The 21,488-nt window shown below is 37.8% G+C and overlaps 1 protein-coding gene across 1 annotated transcript in view; it reads left to right on the forward strand.

Moving 5' to 3' along the window:
• Positions 1 to 21,488, forward strand: part of LOC122795024 (ribonuclease inhibitor-like) — a 553,493-nt gene that overhangs the window by 98,233 nt on the left and 433,772 nt on the right. The window contains exon 6 of the mRNA XM_044063606.1: positions 13,607 to 13,693. Within this exon, the coding sequence (XP_043919541.1) occupies positions 13,607 to 13,693 (87 nt within the window). The remainder of the gene's footprint in view (positions 1 to 13,606; positions 13,694 to 21,488) is intronic.

The following is a 21,488-nucleotide window of genomic DNA, read 5'->3' on the forward strand; positions in this document are numbered from 1 at the left end:
GTCAGTTATCCCATTATATGTAGAAGCAGTGTGTCACTGGCAATCAGGATATGTTTATAGAAATAGGTGTGAGACTTCAGAGTTGAGTGGCCTAGTGGACTAATGCACAATTCTGTAGTTGACAAGGTCCTGGGTTCGAGACTTGACAGGAGTGATTATTTTGCCGATGTGCATAACAGTGTCAGAAACACATAAGGTGATTGAAGCACTTTTGAGCAGGTTTAAGAGGGTTTTCACCACGGCACTTAGCTCTGCTTCAACTTGTGCTAATTCCAAAAAAAGAAAAGAAAAAAGCGGTGATAGGAAAGTGGGAAAATGGAGGAAAGCAGGGGGTCAAACAATGTGAAAGGCAGGTAGGAATGTGCAGGATGGTTGTAGGAAATGACAATAGCTCTCTACTTCTTGTGCAACAACAGCTGTGCAGGTTGTAGAGTATTTGGAATTTGGAGCCTCACATCCCAGAGAGTGGGGTGTGGGTGACATAACTGTGCTGATTAATTGCTGTAATGATTGATTGTGGCCATTGTACATGGGGGTGAAATGGAAAGCTATGTATGGAGCAATATATATTTTTTTTGTGGGACAGATGCCCTTTTTTTATTAAGGTGAGAGTGGAATGTTGGGGAAGGGTTATATGTATATGTGGGGAGGTAAGCTGGGTAGGAGAGGTTGCATTTGCAAACAGACAAGATAGCAGACAGGGGTGGTGTGTTATACATGAAGGGGGCAAGCACTTTAGATGGAGAGGGTGTTGTGGAGTCAGCAAGCCATCTGCCCCAAGATGGCAGGAATGAGACTGAGCTCCCCACCCATGGGCATTCAACACTACTGCTTCACTTCTCCGAAGGTGGCTGTGCTGGGGGATGGATGCCAGGCCACCCTGCCCCTCCAGGTTGGCCAGTCTGTCCTCAATCTGGCGCAGGTGATTGTTGAACCCACAGTGCATGATCTTGTGCAACATCCCTGGTAGCTGTCACTGGATGACAACTCCGTCTCCACACCCGCTCTCGGGGGGGGAGTGGTCTCCATCCCCTATGGTGGTTCCACCCATAAGTGGTGCAGGACCAGCAGAGGGGGCAGCACCAGATTGGGTCCCAGACATGCTGGGACCCAGTGCCATGGCCAGCTGAGGTAGGTGGATCAGCAGGAACCAGCCTACCCAGTCGGGCTATGGTGTTGAGGTTTTTTCAAAGTGTATAGGTTAGTAATGAACAAAACATTTAAAAGTTAGTTATAACAGCATGCCAGGTTGTTGCAAATAACCCAGTAACATAACATTGCATAGCATACGGGACAAAACAATAAGTGTGTTAACAGTCAGTATTGTAACAGCATGCCAGTAACATTTACTGCAAAAGGCCATCATAGGTAATTCAACAAGGTATGTTAGTATGTAACCATTATAATATATAACAATAATAAAACACAAGGCCCAACATAATGTTTTGAGAACAACATATGTTAAATGTAAACCATACCCAGTAAATAACAATAACAATTTATGATGCAGATAAGGGGTGGGGGGAGAGAAAAAAACATTCCATTACTACCAGTATAGGCTATATTGTTTGCAACAGTACTCTTATATACTGTACAGCTCTGCCCTTACTTTATGTATACAAGTGCCCTATAGCTTCTGTAGCACCTGCATACCTCTCAGTATGGGACAGTATGGGCCAAGGTGTAACACCTACAGGTACACAACTACAGGGGAATATTACATGTCAGGGGGACATATATGACTACCAAGGTGTACTGTGGACTGATGTAGTGTGACTGTGCTATTGATATAAATTATGTGGATGTTAAATCTGTGTCCAAGGTATTTGGCAACAGTGATCACAGTCTGTGACAGCGAGACACTTGAGAGACATGTATCGTGCACAGAACAGAGAGTTTACACTCTGGTACATCTAAACACAAAAGTCATTAACCCATTCAAACAGCTACTACAGCCATTTATTTACCTGTAATTCCTGTGGGGAGAACATCTGTTAACAATAAATAATGTTTCTATAAATATTTAGTAGTACTTGTCCATGCATTTACACCTCGGTCTGTGTGTGACAAAATGGATATCATATCTAGTGTTTATCAAACTGAGCCACTGCTGAATATTGATTGACTGATATGTGCCTACAGCTCATCTGGTAACAAACTGTGACCTTGTAATTGGGGTAGAGCGTTATACAAGACTGCAGTGACACTTGAACACACATGCATGAGATTCATGCAAGACAGAGATAGTATGTGAACTGTGCATTAATACATGGAATGCAGGTGTAGACAAACTCTAGTGGGTGGAAATATGTGTGATGTGTACAGACCATATCAGAGTGCTGAGTTGGCTACCTGACCCATATACAGCTGCAGATGCTATATTTGCAGTCTACAGCTATTACAATTTCATGCTTGCCTGCAGCAGCACACCTAAGGTCAGGAATGCATATAGCTGAAATGCAATGGTTAACACAAGACAATCCTGAGATACACAATATACCTTTGGCTTTCCTATTATTAGTTCAGATCTTAATGCAGAACAAATATCATAATGCATTATAGCTTGTAGTACAGCTCCACATCTACAGTTTAGCAGAACCCTCTTTATTAGCTAACATTTAGTCACTTAGTGGTATTATTCCTGTTTTTACTTCACAACAGTTGTAATACTTGATTTCATGACCAACAGCCCAAAATACACACAAAATGAACAACACAGCTTTAATAAGGGTGTCATCATGCAGTGATTTGTATATATCTACAGTCATTATTGACAAACAGTTCATATAATGCGGTGTTGCAATATAGCTGTAATTCCACAACTAATGCAGTAGACACTTTTTGCATTTCCTTAACATTATTAAGGCAATAGAACTTTATTTCCTTAAAACTATTAATGCAGTGGAAACTTTATTTCTTTGACATTATCAGGTTTCAGGTTTTCATCTTTATTGAACTGTACCTGGCATTATTCACTTATATCAGTCCAGGTTTATGAACACATTCACTGCAGTACAATCAAAACTAAAAATACCTATTAGCAGTTATTACTTTACTCTTTCATATTTATATGACTATAGATTGCAAGATACATCTCTACTTACCACACTCACCATGCAACCTGGCTAGGCACCCTGCATGGGCCTCCAGTTTACAAGCTCTCTCTTCTGTAGCTGTGGGGAGAGAAACACACCATTATGCGTACCTGTCTATCACACATGCAGATTAGGTATTGGTAAAACAATGCTAACAATACTTGCAAACTTGTGGGGCATTGTCATCCCGGGCATCTTGGATCCAGGTGGCCAAGAGATCCCCCTTCTTATGCTTCAGGTCATCATAATGGTGATCTATCTGCTCACCTGTGTGGGGGATACCAGTTGCACTGGTGAGATCATGTGCCAGCCTGTCTCAGTTATCTGATTTGAACCCTGACCCCTGGTACTGGCCCTGCAGCAGTCAACATCATGGTCTTTTACAATGAGTCCAGCCATGACCCTGGACTCCAGAATGCCCCACCACTGCACCTAGAAGCATGCACCCTCTCCAGCTCCTGCCATAGTTCCTGCATGGGTCAAACTGCAACAGGTTCTGGCTGTATTCCCACCTGTTGCACTTAAATAAGGCTGTTTTCCCACCCTTTGCTGCCATTGGGCCATTTTTAAAAATGTGGAGCTTCACTTAGCACTGAACAAACCCACTGAGCTCAGCTGAGCAGTACTTAAAATGGCAATGCTTAGCAATGCTTAGTGATGCGCAACCCATCTTAGCTGGGCTGGGCAATGCTTAAAGAGGCATTGCTTAGCAGTGTTTTGCACTGCTCATGCCTTGAATAAGCAGTCCTTGGCTAGGCTTAGCTGTGCTTAGCAGAGCTTAGCTGAGCACAGCAATGCAGGATTTCATAATACATTTCATAATTGTGTAATTGCAAATTAAATGCTTAATAAAATGTCTGTGCATACATACAACATTGCATCAAAGGTTTAAACCTTCATCTCTTGTGTGTATTTGCAACATACATGCTTAAAAACCTATCTTTGTATTCATACAATATTCAATCATGGCTTAATAGTACATCTCATAAATGTGTATTTGCAAAATAATATTAATAACCTGTCTGTGTAATCACACAATATTTCATCAGGATTAAAAAAAAAACTCTCAGAATGTGTATTTACAAAATAGCCTGTCTGTATATTCAAACCCTGCACCTACTGCAAATGAGGCTGACACTCTAACCATTCAGCTACATAGCTGTGTGAGTTTCTTTTGTACTTTTATATATCTCTCCACTACGTTTAAGCACCACTGAGGACCATGGCGCTCCATGCAAACCCGCTCAGCTATGCTTAAACTTGACCTTTCCATTCATAATTAAATGTATCTGATTTCTATTTTTAGATGTCTGGCATGTGTCCACTGCTAAGCACCGCACCACGCTGATGCACACACATACACACACACACACACACACACACACACACACACACACACACACACACACACACACACACACACACACACCAAAAAAAATAAATAAAATAATTAACTTTTATATTTCAGTGCCATACACTGAATACTTGGCACTTTCACACCCTTGCACTGGTTCAATAACCCTGTTACACAGCTCTTCCTCAGTAGCGCTGCTTCATTAATATGCGAGGCATGCTGCCAAGAGGGATGCACATACACAGCCACTGTACCTTTCATGTAGGCCTTCCACTATTCCTACATGGCTTTTATTAAATCCCCAGGACTATTTGTGTGCAAATGTATACATCTGTTGAACATTTCTGAATTCTCTTTGAATATATGTTATATAAAAATATGAAATGTTACATATTATAATTGTGTTGACGATCTATTAAGTTATAATCATGATGGCCTTAATATTTGCAATTTAGGAAAGAGAAATATTAAATTGTTGGTCAAAATTTGGAAACTGCAGTTATAAAATTATGCATGCACATGAAGGTTCTCTGGTCACTGAGTGGCAACATCTCTGACTCATATATCTGGTGTTCAGTTCTAGTATTTGACTATTGTCTGTGAGGAGTCTGGATATTCTCTTCCAGTCAGGATGAGTTTGCAATGGGTAGTTCAGTTTCTTCATAAATTGTATTGATTTTCTACAGTAACCCGGCAATGTATGTTGCATTTACTGTTGTTTTGAGGCTTAGGTAATAACATAAAGGGCCCATGGGTTAAATATTTTGGAAAATGCAGTCTATGTTGGCCATTTTTCATTATTTTATTTCATTTATTGTATTTATACTTTGGTGACTGGACTAGTGGTCTCTTTTTAGGGGAAACTTGACGTGCTATTTTATACTGCTAAGTGAAATTCAGCCAGGGTATTGGGGAACTTGCCCTTATCTTTTTGATAGGTGTTGTGGGATCTTCGACATTCACCTGAGCTGCCAACAGCTCAAGTGGATGGGACCTTGGTTTAATGTCTCATCAGAAGGATGAATTTACCAAACTTCCCAGACGTTTTCAGATCCTTTGAACCAGCATCATGAACTATAGTGCTGAAATGATCACATTTTATGTGAAAGGTATTTAGCAATGCCATCCTTTAGTGTTTAATTGATTGATGACACCAAAATAAGTTTTACACCCTCAGCTACAGAAATGGTTGTAATCAATGATCATTATTGCACATACTTCAGTCTGAGTTAGGTGTCTTCTAATGCAATTTTACCAACAATAACTGAGCCTTAACTATACTACTTTCTCGTTAACACAATCTTACTGTGTTTCCCAAGAGGGGCTCTTGACATCTCTCTAGTGACATTAAAATTTTCTGTATTCACAATATATACTGAGGCCAATGAAGATTACTGACCTGGTACTAAGATTTCAGTTACAGAACACTCTTCCAGTAAACTAACCAGCAATAAATTATTATGGTTGCTACCTAAATAGACTTCTGTCAAAAAGGGTGGATAGCAACAGTCCCACTAATGTTGGGGTTTCACTTCATTAATAAAATAAGGCACCAACCACATGCTTTTATGGGTGAACAACTAAAAACTCTTTACTTAAAAAAAGTCTAATCACGTACTAAACAGTACTGGAGCTTTGCAGAGAAAATAAAATACATTTTTCATATGGATAGACTGATAGTAAAAGAACTCATTACATCTGTTGCAATTATTTTGAAGCCACATGATGGAAATAAAGTCCAATAATTCTGTGATACAGAAATTATTCGTTTAACTTTTTCCATAAATTAGAACTGTGTAAGTTCAAATAACAGTCCCAGGCAACAGAAAGAAATGAACAGCAGTATCCTTTATTTAGTGCAGACCATGCAGAGTAGAAACATTTCCAACTCCAAATAATAATTGAATAAAAAAAGGACAACAGCAGAATTGTATCAGTAGACTCCACAGAGGTTAGACAGTTCAAACACAAATAGAACCTGTCTTTCCTTTCAAAATAGCTGCTGGCAAAAGTATATAACTGTATTCCATGGTAAAGTAATGCAGCTTATTAAAGAAATATTGCACATGGCAGCAGTAAACAGTTCCATATTTTCAGACCATGCAGAGTAGAAACATTTCCAACTCCAAATAATAATTGAATAAAAACAGAGGTTAGACAGTTCAAACACAAATAGAACCTGCCTTTCCTTTCAAAATAGCTGCTGGCAAAAGTATATAACTGTATTCCATGGTAAAGTAATGCAGCTTATTAAAGAAATATTGCACATGGCAGCAGTAAACAGTTCCATATTGCAGCAAACAATTTAATATTATTTAAATAAAACTGTTATAAATTATACACGTTTAATAAAATACACAATGATTAACATTTATAAATCCAAGGAAACGTATCATCTGACACCCAGTGCAAAGTAGTGAAACTGGTTATTATAATATAATTTATTATTTATTTATTTATTTATTTTATTCTTTTAATAGTTGCAATAAAAGTGTGTGGTCTATTTCCTTAGAATGAAGACGTCTTTAAAGAAATATTATGCCACACTAACTATAAAATACAGGTGTGGGTGAAAATAAGTGGGCTGTGTGACTGTGTGAGTGTATGCTATTTGATAACAAAATTGACAGCTTTTCTACTTGCAGAGAACAACAAAAATAGATTAATGAAGTATGCACTTATAACAGTGTGGTTTACAGTATATGGTTAGACCACTAGAAATAATATTCATTCTTTTCTTTGTATACCCTGTTCTGACTTTGTAAACATTAGAACAGCTTTGGATAAACTACTGAGAACATACCTCTGCAGCAATAGGTCAAAAATGACATATAGCTAGCTAGCAGGGCACACCTGCTCAAAAAGGGATATATAACACTGGTCAAAATCAGCATAGAAAGCTCCACAGGCAAAGAGGGAAGACACTGCTTCCCGTACATACTGTGGTATTGGCAATTACATAGGTCAAATGTAACTCAATGGGCACGTGCAGTCCAAATATTCACAGTTACAGGGTAGGGAAACCTATTATGAGAGAGCTGTCAAAGCTGGTATCATTATAGTGGGGGGTTGCTTTAAGACTACAGCTACTCTAGTTTGCCACAAGACCCTATTCCCTATCCTGGTGGTTGTGTTGCAGTGGGTAGAAATTATTGTTTCAAGGGATACTAGCTTTAAATATTGTTAGTCTTGTATTTTCTAGATAGGACTATTACACACCCAGTGCAGACCGATTCCAGCTCTCTCCAACAGAAGAAGTCTGTTCAAGTCAATTGCTTTTAACATATTACTTCTATCTGTCAGTAAGATTTTCTCTTCCCAGTAGTTTGATAACAAAATTTTATCATGAAATTGAAATTCTTTAATTAATTGATTTGCTGTTGTGGTATATTTAAGATCCTGTTGTAGAGCTCGCCACAACAAAGCGCATCTATTAATAGCCTCTTCTTCCGGTTTAAAACTTTTAAAATAGCTTATAGTGAGTTCTCTAATTTGTCTCAGAATAACCAGATAATTTTTAGGTAAGTTAAGTTCTTGTCTTATTTGGTTGGCCGAACTGTCAAGATGTTTATATATATATCAATCAAAGTTAGATTAACTATCAATGGAAACTTGTTGAGATCAATTAGTTGATTATTCAATTTTAAATTAGGATTCTTATGAAAGGGTTGAAAAACCATCATATGTTGAACCAAATCTAATAAATGAAATAAATTATGTAAAGAGAGTATGTTCGTTTTGATGTGTTCAATAATCCCATAGAATTTCAATGTATCCTTACCAAAAAAAAGTATTGCTTTAGGATTGATATTCAACTTTAGAATATATTTATAATTCAGAACTACCCAAGGTGGTGTCCACTTAATATTATTTATATCATAATTGGCAATTCTTAAAATTCTATTAGAATTTACAATTAAATAATACATTTCAAAATTAGGTAATTCCAGTCCTCCTCTATTTTTTGGGGTCATTAATTTATCATAAATTAATATATACCCAGTTGATGATTTGGAACAATGCATATTATACACGTCTTACCCTGCATAAATGTAATCACAAAAATTCACCAATTTGTCCATATTGTAAGAATCAACCAGCTGATCTTCTTCATATGTTCTGGAGTTGTAAATGTATTTTCAAACTTTGGAATTCCCTTAAGATCCAACTTCAAAAGGTGGGTTACCAGAGTACAACGTTATCATGGAAATTTATGATTCTGCATATTCCCCTGAGAGAGATCCCTAAATCACAAATTATTATATATATTAATATTTTTCTATTAATGAAGCTTTATATAGCTTCAAATTGGTTAGACCCATCTAAAACTTCATGGCAGAACTTTAGAGTTCTAGCGACAAAACATATATTGGCTCATAAATTACTATTAAACCCACAAACTAAAAATGTTAATAATCCAAAAATTTGGGAACAGATTTTTAATATTATACTAGCATAGTATTTTCAACTTGGAAATATTAATAATTATTTATGTGTGTGGAGAGAATTTAGTAATCAACTGTCTATTACTTGCATTTATTCTTATGCTTTTTTATATTTAACTGTATTACATGGAAGAGTATAGAGTGTGGTTATTAGTGATATTAGTTAATGCTTGATTTGTGAATATATGTTATTTTTGTTCTTATTTGTGTTTGAAAATAATATAACAATAAAGATTTATTATGGAAAAAAAAAAAGAAGAAGTCTGTTCAGGTAAACTAGCTCAAAGTTGGACTGGGATGGTGGGGGTTAAAGAAGCAAGTTATATGCTTCATGATATTCTGACATATTTTTTAATAAGGAATTATTTTGATTATACAATACCTTATATACGTGCGATTATATGGTTTACCTTTAAAATGTCACAACACACTTGTGTGACTGCTTTCTTACCCAACTTGAATTGTCGAAAACAGGAACATTGAATGCTCAAAAGTGTGAACATGCTCCATAAAGAAAGTTGACACTCAGTAAATGTTGACTTTGTGTGAAACGACCTGCACTTCTCCTACAAACGTTTTGCAGGAGGGCAAGCCCTCCTGCACCTCCACACCCCTTGCTACTTATATATACATTATAGTTCAGTCTCCACTCAAATGCCATATTCACAACAGAGAACACACACTAGCATTCACTGTTGTGAATTCAGCATTTTTTTTCACTCATACAAATCTCTGAAAGCATACTTTCGCATATATGAGTGCCGCATAATGCAGCCACGACATTTTAAAGGTAAACCAATTATACACAACCAGATGAAACTGACAGGATGGAAACTCAGCCAATGACCATGTCCTGAGTGATGTAGCTACATGTAGAAGCTTGGTAGTGGCAGCAGCATGTCTAAATTAGATGTCAGTACCATAGCTGGAGCACGATGAGAGTGGCAACTCCCCTGGGTGTAAAGTGTTGGGGAGAGGGTATGATCAGCTGAGCCCGATCTTTCTTTAATGCAATACTAGCTTTAACCCAGTATTTCATTTGTGGTCAGACCTCAGTGTTGTAGCACTCTGTGTGTGGCCTTAAAAGTAAAAAAACATATATTTTTTTAACTAAAACTTGAGTACTTTACTTTCCATGCAGACAGGGTATAAACCATAACAAATTGTTTTCTACATTTATAGCAAGTAGTTTGCTACAGTTTAAAAAAAAAAGATTTTTTAACTAAAACATGGGCACTGTAAGGCTTCATGGAGGCATGGCACAAACTGTAGCAAACAGTTTAAAAGAAGAAATTATGAAGAAGGAGGATTGAGGACATGGCACAGAAATGGGACCTGAAAGGCTGGGGTAGGAGGGAGGGGGTCAGTAAATCCTTCCATCTGACTCAGTTAATTTGCAAGTGAATATCTCTAAGATCCAAAGAAGTCATTCTACCATATTAAGTTTTAATTGTTAAATACAATACCACTCTGGCCTATGCAGATCTAAGCATATTGCTTAAATAGAAAGGCAGTAACAATTTATAACATAGAGAATTATTGACCTTAACCCTTTCAAGTATCCCAATAGATTAGCACAGCTCTCCTTACACTCAGCAGCCTATTGTTTGCTCTAAAGTGAACTACAACTCATTTTTTGAAATATGAAAGAACCACTTGAGGATTCAGAAAAAAACCTAGAGCTTGCTATCACAGGCACCCCACCCTCTGAGCAGACTCACACAAATGGCAGCTCAAGAATGTGATGTTTCAGGATCTAGTCCATATGTGCAAATGTCTCAAATAGATCTGTTTGCCTCCTTTTAAAAAAGACAGCTGAGGACACATACATTCTCGTTCCCTAGGACAGGACTGTTCCTGTATGTGTTTCCACCCTTTCCACTGATTTACATGGTACTTCTGAAGATTCAGAAAGAAATGCAAGAGAAAATTTTGGTGACCCATATTGTCCAGCCCGTCTAGGTTCTCCCTTCTAATGGTATTAGCCAACAGCGCATATCACACACTTCTTCACCCTCTGGATTTGCTCACACAGTCTCAGGGGTGACTAGTATACCCCAGTTTGAAGTAACTACAACTAATAGCCTAGATGATTCAGTCTTGACTCCATTTAGGTACTTGTTTCATGATTTTTTATTTTATTTAAGTCTTGACTCCATTTAGGTACTTGTTTCATGATTTTTTATTTTATTTAAGTCTTGACTCCATTTAGGTACTTGTTTCATGATGATGTGCAGCAGGTGTTAAAAAACTGCTACTATAAAATCTTGCGTTTACAAATGGGAGGTTTTCTGAGTGGTGCCTAAAGAGGAATAGAGGATCCCTTGAGGTTAACATCTCTCTGGTCTTGACATATTTGTGTGAGGTACTTTAGGATGGCTTATTGTATGCTGGTTGTCTTCTGGTATTGTTTTTATGCTACACATACCATAGGAAGGCAAATCACATTCCACCAGGGCCTTTTCCTTTTCAGTAAAGTGCAAGAATGGTGGAGACTCGAGAAGCATTCTAGAGGCAGCCACTTGGTCCAATGTCCATACCTTTATGAAGCATTGCAGTCTTAATGCTTTTCTAGATCCAGACTTGGCTTCATTAGAGACATTCTCCATGGGGTCTTGGATTCTTATCTTTCCTCCTCCCAGGTTGGTTAGGCTTTGCAAATCTACCCATATGCTAGTAAGGTAGTGTGTTTGTTGTACACAGTACAGCTCTGCAAGTCCTACTTACCTGTAACAGTAGATGTTCATAGAGCACATTGCCTTACTGACACTACCCACCCACCATCCTCCTGGAGCGCTGCCTAGTGCCATGTGTGTGTGTGTGTGTGTGTGTGTGTGTGTGTGTGTGTGTGTGTGTGTGTGTGTGTGTGCATGTGTGCGTGTGTGTGGCTTTTGGTATTGGAAAAGGAGATGTTCAAGAATCTTGTGTTTCCATCTTCTCTTCTTGTTGTCCCTAGAAAACTGAAAGGGTCCAGTTTGTGGGTCTGCAAGGCCGTCCCTGCAGATGATTGGTTCATCACACCCACAGACAGGCAGTGGGAGGAGCTCTAAACTTTGGTAGACTGATAGAGGAGGGCAGCAGAGCACTACTAACCAAATACCAGCAAGGCAGTGCATTTCTCGAACATTTACTGTTACATGAAGGCAGGACTTACAAAACTGTACCTTCCCCTCCCTTGATCCTGTTTGTGTTTAGGTGCTGTTCAGGCAGAAGATGAAAACATCTGATTTATAGTGTTTTCCTTCTGATCACCATTATATTTAAGTGACATTCAGGCACAGAATGTAGGAGCTCTCCCTGGTGTCTAGTGTCTCCCCCAATTCCCCATTACATTTAAGTGATGTTCAGCATGACATGAAAGTGTAATTTCGGGTGGCTAGTGATCTCCAGTCTCATGCATTAAGAGTTATTAATGGTGTCCGTTGGTCCCCCTATCTCATGTCTTCAGGGTTACCCCCTGTGGTGGGTGCTCCCTCAGATCCAATGTTGTAGGCTTTGCTCTTTAGTCTAGGGGTGTGTGCAAGTATGATCTCCAATCCAGTCCTCTCAACCAAATGCACACACATGCGCACAGAGACACAGACACACACACACACACACACCCTTCTATATCCAGTCACACTCATAGTCTCACTCACCCATTCACTCACACAAACACACACACACACTCTTGACCTACCTCATAACTAACCTTCTACTGATACCTCCCAGGAAGATGCACACTCATACATAAACTCACAAATGCAGCCTCTCATAATCACACAGGCACACACAGATGTACACACACACACACACACACACACACACACACACACACACACACACACACACACACACACACGCACACACACACACACCAGCATTTACCCCTACCATGATGGATAGACAAGGCCTTTTGGCTACAGTCATAACTTTCAGCTGACAGGAGCAGTCATGCTAATTTATACAGCTGAATGATGCATGTTCAGCTCCATAAATGCCTTACTGCAGGCAGTTACAGGGAGAGAACATAACTGATTAGCATATGCTTCTCTCCCTGAGCACCTCATTAGCATCTAGTATGGTCAAAGAGCCAGGCAACCATGGTGCTACATGTCCTCATGCAAAACCAATGCAGCAGGGCTGTTCCAGAATTCAGAAAAAGCGATCACAAGGTCTACACCTCATCTGCACCTCACCGTAACTTTTCTGAATTTAGCTCAGTCTTATTTGTCTTCTAATTTGTTGACAAAAGTAATCACTTTAGACACATGCACTCAGACCTACGTCTATAGCAACAAATTAGCCTTGCTGGAAAGAGAGGTTCCGAATTCAATGTCTTCTAGGCCTATGTTAATAAGTTGTCACTACAGGTAATCAAAATACTTATTTAGCTACGTTAAAGGCTAGTCTTGATGATAGGTAGGCAGAAAATTATACCACAGTTATTATGTACAGATCTGCTCAGTAAGGTAGGTAAATACTATGAAGTATTTGTAACAGGTGACAAGATCTTCTAAGTGTGTCTGTATAAAGGTTAATATGGCTAGGAATCCTATGGTCCCATGATCACTTGCTAGTATTAATAGTATATTCCCATGTTCCTTTGTTACCATTTATATGGAGCATGAGCGTGAACGTAGATTATAATATGCAGTTGCAAATGACTGATGTGTTGAGGGAAAAATCAAACAGATGAGGCTAACTCACTTTTTCTTTCTATTTTTATGCAGCTTATCTTACAACAGAATTGGAACTGTAGGAGCAGCACATGTGTCTGAAGCCCTGCAGAGCCCACACTGTAAAGTACAGACCATACAGTAACTACATTTCTTTTGCTCCTAGACTTAACTGCACTATTAAGACTTTTTAAATGGTTTAATCATTATTTGTATATATTCGATGTTAGAGAAGCCGAATTGAAATTTGAATTAGCTGTGCGAGGCATTACTTCCCCAACACTGGGAAACATTATATCTAATAAGATTATTAAATTGTTGTTTACCCAGTATGCTTCAAAGCTATATGTATATAATTTCCTGATGCATACCATGACATTGTTTTGTTGGTGTGGTTACAGAAAAAACTGTGTAAATTGTGAAGATAAATATCGTACAGCTTTAGCATAAAGAATATGGCTGGAATTGCAATTAACTCTAAAACTAAAATGCTTCAGAAAGTGATCAAGACAATTTTGGTTAAGCTCTAGTCTCTGTGTCAAACGCTACCCAGAGAAAGAATGCAAAAAATTCACAATATATAGCAGTTATTTCTGAATGCTTGACTGTACACTGCATGCAGCAGGTAAACAATTGCTGGCATGTTTTTTTTTTTTGTTTAGGCAATAAATTTCCATGCAAAGGAGATGATGTGAAACATGCAATTGTTCCAAAGAAATGGAGCGTGCAAATCATAGACATAAACTGCTCTCAGATTTAGATCCCAGTTATAAATCCTTACTGTTGAAGTAACAGTAATGGATTCCCACAAGCTTTTCTTATTTTCATATTGTAAAGTCAGCTTAATTTCACACTATGAATGTGAAAGAAATCTGCAGCAACTACATTACATATGAATTTGACAATGAACCTTGCTGGGTTAACATAGCTTCATATAAACTTCAAGTGTGTTGTTGACCTAAGGTTTATTCCCACAGTTCACATTTTCTGATTGTGAGAAACTTTCTAAATAAATGCATTCTGTTCTTGTGTCTTCTATAAGCACTCATAATAAGTAAGTTGGAGGATGAAATATTTTTAAAAATGTTTTTTTTTTTTAATTTGTTATAACAACGTGTATCCTAGATTTTTATCAAATATGTTGAAAGACATTATAATGTCCAGCAAAATGATTTAAAATAAGTCTCATGTAAAAACACTCAAGGAACACTAGAGACCTTTGATAATATGAACATGACTGGTGCTCTTTAGCCAAAACATTTAATACAAAGGAATCTAAACAATTGATCAGTAGTAACTAGATTAACCACTGAAGTTCGTTTTTGACCTGTATTGTTTCCAGATTGAAAACTAAAATGATTTATTCAGAGTTTGTCATTTCTTAAATAGTTTAATTTAATATGTGCTATGAAATCTGGATTCCAAAAATTGAAAATTTCTCTTTTTAAAACTATTGGATAGAGCCTAAAAGAGTTACTTTAATTGAGGTAGTAGAAATTGTAAGCTCATGTTTAATTTAAAACCCAAGATATTGCAAGGTAATAAAAACTGAATTTAAAAGTAACAAATTGGAAATTAGAAATACATATCTCTCACAAAGCAAGTGGGATCCTTTAAACAGAATTATTATTTATTCCAGGGCAAATATAGTACCTTTTTACTTTTTTATGCTAGGAGATAAGAATTCAAGAACTGATTGTTATTCACCATATCTTCAGATGGCAAAAAGGTTTTTTAAATACACTAATATACCTATCTGAGAACCTCTTGCTGTGAGGTAACAACGCTACCGCCGTACCACCGCGGAAACCACTTATCTGCACATACTTATGGTATGTAATTGCAAAAAGCTATTGAAAAGAGCAATCTAATGCTATTAAATGTCCAAGTAAAGGGTCTGTTCTCTGGAATAAGATTGTAAAACATGTAGGAGACACTGTTACTGAGTAAGTAATGATCAGCAAAGTAAAGACTAATATGATTTAAAAGTGGAGTCTGGAAAAAAATATGATTTTCTATTTTCTTTTAAATATAGAACTAAAGCATAAAGATACAGTAAGCTAAATTTGAAGGAGTGGAATTTAGGTTATAGTAGCTATTTATTCACAGAAACAACAAATGAAAAAATAGTTGAAATAAGGAAAAATCGGGTGAATGCAGTAGAACAAGGCTGATGCAGTTATAATAATGTTAGTGTTTAAAGTCTGGAATGGAACACTGGAAGTTTGAGAAACAAATAAATGCAATTCAAATAATTATTGGCTTGACAAATAACTGAGACTCAGAGAAAGAAATAAGAAATTTGTTGGAAGCTGGATAAGGTTTAGAGGTAAAAAAACACTGCAGGTGAGTTAAAGTGATGAAAAAAGGAATAACAAAAATGATTAAATTAATACCAAAAACACATAGACCAATCATAGAATAAAAGATTAAAATATTTAGAAATTAGCAATTCTCAAATGTTTTGAATGCTGATCAGTGAAGGGACAAATAATAACTATACAACATGGCCATATAGTCAATCCTTATAATAAAAGAAAGCCAATGTTGATGCAGAAGAAATAATCACAAATGTAATCCAATAGGACATTTGCAATTACCAAATGTAAACCTTAAAACTATTTTTTACATGGTGAGCGAATTCCCCTCAGATAACGGGGCTTTGTCCCTCAAATGCCCAGGAATTAAATATACTAATAACAGAGTTGCACAGTCTCAAAGAAAGGGCAAAAACCCTTTAATTAAATATAATGAATTTCAACCATTACATAAATTGACAAAATGAACCAACAATGAAAAACACCAGCAGTTCAGCACACAATTAAAATGTGTGCAGTATTAACTCATATACTGCACACACACACACACACACACACACACACACACACACACACATATATATATATATATATATATATATATATATATATACATATACACACACACACACACACACACACACAAAATGTATATATATATATATATATATATATATATATATATATATATATATATGGATTCACTTCAGAAGATCGAATTTACAAAATCTCAAACTGCAAATAACCGAAACCAAAAGATCGAATTTCGTAAACTCAAACTTCTGAAGCGAAACCAAAAAAAAAAAAGAAAAAAAGACAGACTTCGCTTTTCCCCCCTGCACCCCCCCCCCCCCCCCCACTTAAATATACCAACTCCCAGATCACCCTACAGTGGGGGAATGGGGAATCTCCTGTCTTGCGCTGTATCTTGAGCAAAAGCGGAGATTTCTTATTTCCTGTCAACACCGCAAAAAAAATAAAACATTACGTACACACAGAGCATACAAGAATCCTTCCCTCTGTGTGCACGCAATGTATTAAGGTAAGTAAACTCTTATTTTTAAACACTACACATATTCGATTTACTGAAATCTCGATCATATGGTTTCGACCATATGAAATTCGAGAATTCAGTAATTCGATTATGTGAAGTGTTCCTATATATATATATATATATATATATATATATATATATATATATATATATATATATATACCTACAAAAGTGTGTATGAGTGTGTGTGTGTGTGTCTGTGTGTCTCTGTGTGTGTTTGTGTGTGTATATATATATATATATATATATATATATATATATATATATACACACACATACACACATATAGTTAGATATATGTGAGTGCTTATGTATATGTGCGTGTCTGTGTGTGCATAAGTAGATAGCTAGATATCTGAGGACTATACATAGTATCACTAAGGTGGTACCCTGACAGTAGACTCTGCCCTTCAGAATTCCAACTACATATTCCACAGTGTTTCTGGTTTTGGCATTGGTCATACTGTGTGTCAATCCCTCACGCTCTGTGAGTTGTGAATGAAGGTCATCATTGATGGGTCAAGGGCATATCTGACATAACTTGCAACACAGGCCACAATGTTTATTGACATATATATATATATATATATATATATATATATATATATAGCCTCCATCCAGCATCCATGGTTGTTGACTGTAGACCTCAGTTGGTCTAATACATGAGAAGGGTTACCCACCAGGTAACCCTTCCTATAGCAAGAACCATTGGCATTGTTTGTAAGTGTACCAAATGTGTGAATCATGTGAACTACCTGGGTGGTGCAGACAATCACATGGGCATCACAAACCACATGCCATTTCACAGAACTGCAGTCCTTGCTATTTATGTGTCTCTGTGTGCTAAAATTAGGAGGGGCCTTAACAGCAAAGTGGGTGCAATCATTAGCACTCAGGCCTCAGAGAAGTATGCAGTCTTATAAAATAATTTATATCTATTTATAATATAATTATAAAATGTGTTGCTGGTATCGGTTCTCTCCTCTCTTCTGCTTGGAAGCCAGATCCTGCACATGCTGTGACATTATGTGAAGAGTTGTATTCATGAGGCAGAAATGTGTGATATACTTGATGTCTCCCCTGTGGGTCACTGGCAGCACACTATAGCTTCTTCAGCTAATTTTGCACATACTTTTATGTCCACAGGAATGGACACACCACATATACCCACTACATCTGCTCATGAGTGACACAACTGAGCTAGGTCATATAATGTATCCCTATCTACTCTGACATAATAAACTATCTGCAGGTCTGTGAAATGTTGGTATGTGAATTGCTGCCTGTATCTTTTTCACAAATAAGGATGGCCATTGCCAGCACTAATTGCCAACAGTGGTTATTAATACTTAATGTGAATTATTGTTGCTGTTTTGTTTAACAAGTCATGTTCTCCACATAATCCAATGTTCAGAATGGGTGCGTAGTTGCACAGCATCCCCCATTTTTCATCCCCCAATTCACATCTGGAGCATTTTTCCCCGGGCCTCCGCTGAAAACAGGCTCTGTGGAACCTAGTCGGACATTCCCGGTCAACAAATGTTAAATAAAATAAAAATAAATAAATTTTTCACATCTGTGAATCAGACCACTATCTTGGCCATGTGGGTCTGCATGTTCCATGTTTGTCATGTGCATTAGGATTTCTTATGCACAAATCATTATGTGGTCACTTACATGTGCTACTTATCATGTACTGTTGGTCATTCTGGTTTCATGCTGTTGGTTTCTTTGACTTGTGCACACCCTGCATGTCTGCTTCATGCACTGTTTTGTGCTGGTTTCTTTGACTTGTGCACACCCTGCATGTCTGCTTCATGCACTGTTTTGCGCTGGTTTCTTTAACTTGTGCACACCCTGCATGTCTGCTTCATGCACTGTTTTGCGCTGGTTTCTTTAACTTGTGCACATCCTGCATATCTGCTTCATGCACTGTTTTGTGCTGGTTTCCTTGACTTGTGCACACCCTGCATGTCTGCTTCATGCACTGTTTTGTGCTGGTTTCTTTGACTTGTGCACACCCTGCATGTCTGCTTCATGCACTGTTTTGCGCTGGTTTCTTTGACTTGTGCACACCCTGCATGTCCGCTTCATGCACTGTTTTGTGCTGTTCTTTACATTATTCATTTATAAATCCCTGTCAAGAACATATTTACATGAGATAATTTGCAAGTGGCAATGTGGATATCTGTAAAAAAATGAGGAAATTACCCCTTAATATTAAACAACATTTATTAGAAGAGATGGGTGGCCTGAGGAGTTAAGTATCTATGCCCCATACCTAGGCAAGCCATAGCACAGTAAGAAATGCCTCACTTGACATAGCTTTGTCATCCCAGTTCATAAGGAGCTCATTAGTTACTGCTGGAATGACAGTCATCTTTTATCATATCTACAATGTGTGTCATTTGTATCATACAAACAAACAAGAGCATGAACAGTATATCTCATTAGATGCAATAGTTTCTGGCTCCTTTGTCATCCTGGACATTAGGACATTTCAATGTCATACTGAATGCATCCCAAGTATCTCCAAATTATCCATACATAATGTTTCCAGGTAATATTGCACCAGCCTTCAGGAATTCTACATGATCAGGACAACAGGTCTGCCAGTGCTGACTGGTGCAGGATATGCCATCACTGTGTTGCTACCATGGGGACAAATACTCCTCAGGAAGTAGCACTCCTCAGAAGGAAGTGGTATTACATTGTGTCAATTTCTGTATAATGCTGATGACATGAACATGTGTCTATATCTGAAAGCTAAGAATTATGACAGATGGACAAGAAAATGCAGTGGTGCAGTGGTTTGCATTGTCACCTCACAGCAAGAAGTTCTCTGGTTTGATTCTTGGCTGGGGTGCCTTCTGTGCGGAGTCTGCATGTCTTCCCTGCATTCGCGTGGGTTTTCTATGGGTGTTCTGGTTTCCTCCCATGTTACAAAGACATGCATTTGGACCATGTCTCCCTGGACCTCTGTCAAAATTTGGCTTGTTTCAAGTCAGACTTTCCTGGTAAACAAATGTTAAATAAATTAACTGAACCAGGCATTTATTCAGGGAATTATATCAGAGGGCATCTTGTTAGGAAGTGCAAACATAGAACTACAACACAATCTCCATACACAAGCAAAGAGTAAAAACAGCAGTGGCAGAGGGAAAATGCCATTTTAAGTGAAGTATGGATGGGGTCAGGATAATTCTGTATGTTTGCAGATGTACATGTGAAACATTTTACAATATAAGACTTGTTTACACAAGTGATGTTACTCATACATTGCAGTTATGGATGACAACCATAGTTTACCATCCTTAAACACATACAGGAAATAATAAATGCAATGCACAAAGAACCATGGTAGGCATTCGAGACAGTACTGGAATAAAGTATTTTTCTGCACCACTACTGAATATGAAGTTGTTTCTGGGCAAACTGTATGATCAGAATTAAGGTACCTTTGTTGAATTTCAATGAATAATGTTGTTTTTCTAGCAATGTAAGTTCACATAACTGATTATCAGTTGAGCTTATTTCTTGAATTTAAGAACTTGTTCTCTGGACAAACTCGGTGCTGGCATAACTCCCACCAGCGATGTTTAGCATTTTATGAGGTTTCAACTGTGAGGACCACAATGGAACCTTGACAGTGGCAGTCCTGTGAACCCAAAAGTGGTGCTTAAAGGGTCTTTCATGTCTTTTTAATAGGAGACATACCCCACAGTAGGGCTGCGATAGTAAAGGAAAGAGTGAATTCAGGCAGACGTTGCAGGACCTACTAGATAAAGCAGGATGAGAGGAATTGATGTTGATAATGGGTGACCTGAATGCATATGCTGGGACAGACAGAACAGGATATGAAGACTGTCTTGGTCCACATGGTTGGAGCAACAAGAATAAAGAAGGAGAGGCCATTCTAGACTTCTCTCTGTCTGGCAAATGGCTTGTCCATGGCCAGCACATGGTTCAGCAAGAGAGATAAAGACCCACAGGATCACATACAAGAGTATAAAACATGCAACTCAAGTAGACCTCCTCCTACTAAGGAAGGGGTGATGGGGTAGAATCAGCAATCTATAGTGAAACAGCTGTTTGACAGCATAAACCACTGGTTGCCACAATCAGCTCCAAACAGTCGTCAGAGAAGACTCTGAAATCAACAGGGACTTGGATGAAGAACTGGAAGTTGACAGGGGAGAGAGAAAGCAGAGGATTTCAAAGAACTACTTAGGACTTTAACACCTCAGGAAGAAAAGGAAATAGTTGGAATTGAGGAAGATTGGCAGTTCCTCAAAATGGCATTTATGAAGACTATAAACAGATATGTGGCTGAGCCAAGCATGTGAATAAGGAACATAAGGACAGCTGGTTGTGGAATGTAGTTGTTCAGAAAGACATCAAAAGAAAGAAGGAGGAGTGCAGGAATAAATGGGAGATAGAAAATATGGACTTGACTAAAAAGGAATACTGGTTGGCCTACAAATAGGCTAGAGAAGAGTTGCATTAGCAAAGAACAAGGTATCAGAGGCACTATACCATCTTCTGGAAAGTGACTTGGTAAATG

Source organism: Protopterus annectens, chromosome 2.part1 (genome assembly GCF_019279795.1).
Source record: "Protopterus annectens isolate FY-2018-M chromosome 2.part1, PAN1.0, whole genome shotgun sequence".
Taxonomy (NCBI): Eukaryota; Metazoa; Chordata; order Ceratodontiformes; family Protopteridae; genus Protopterus; species Protopterus annectens.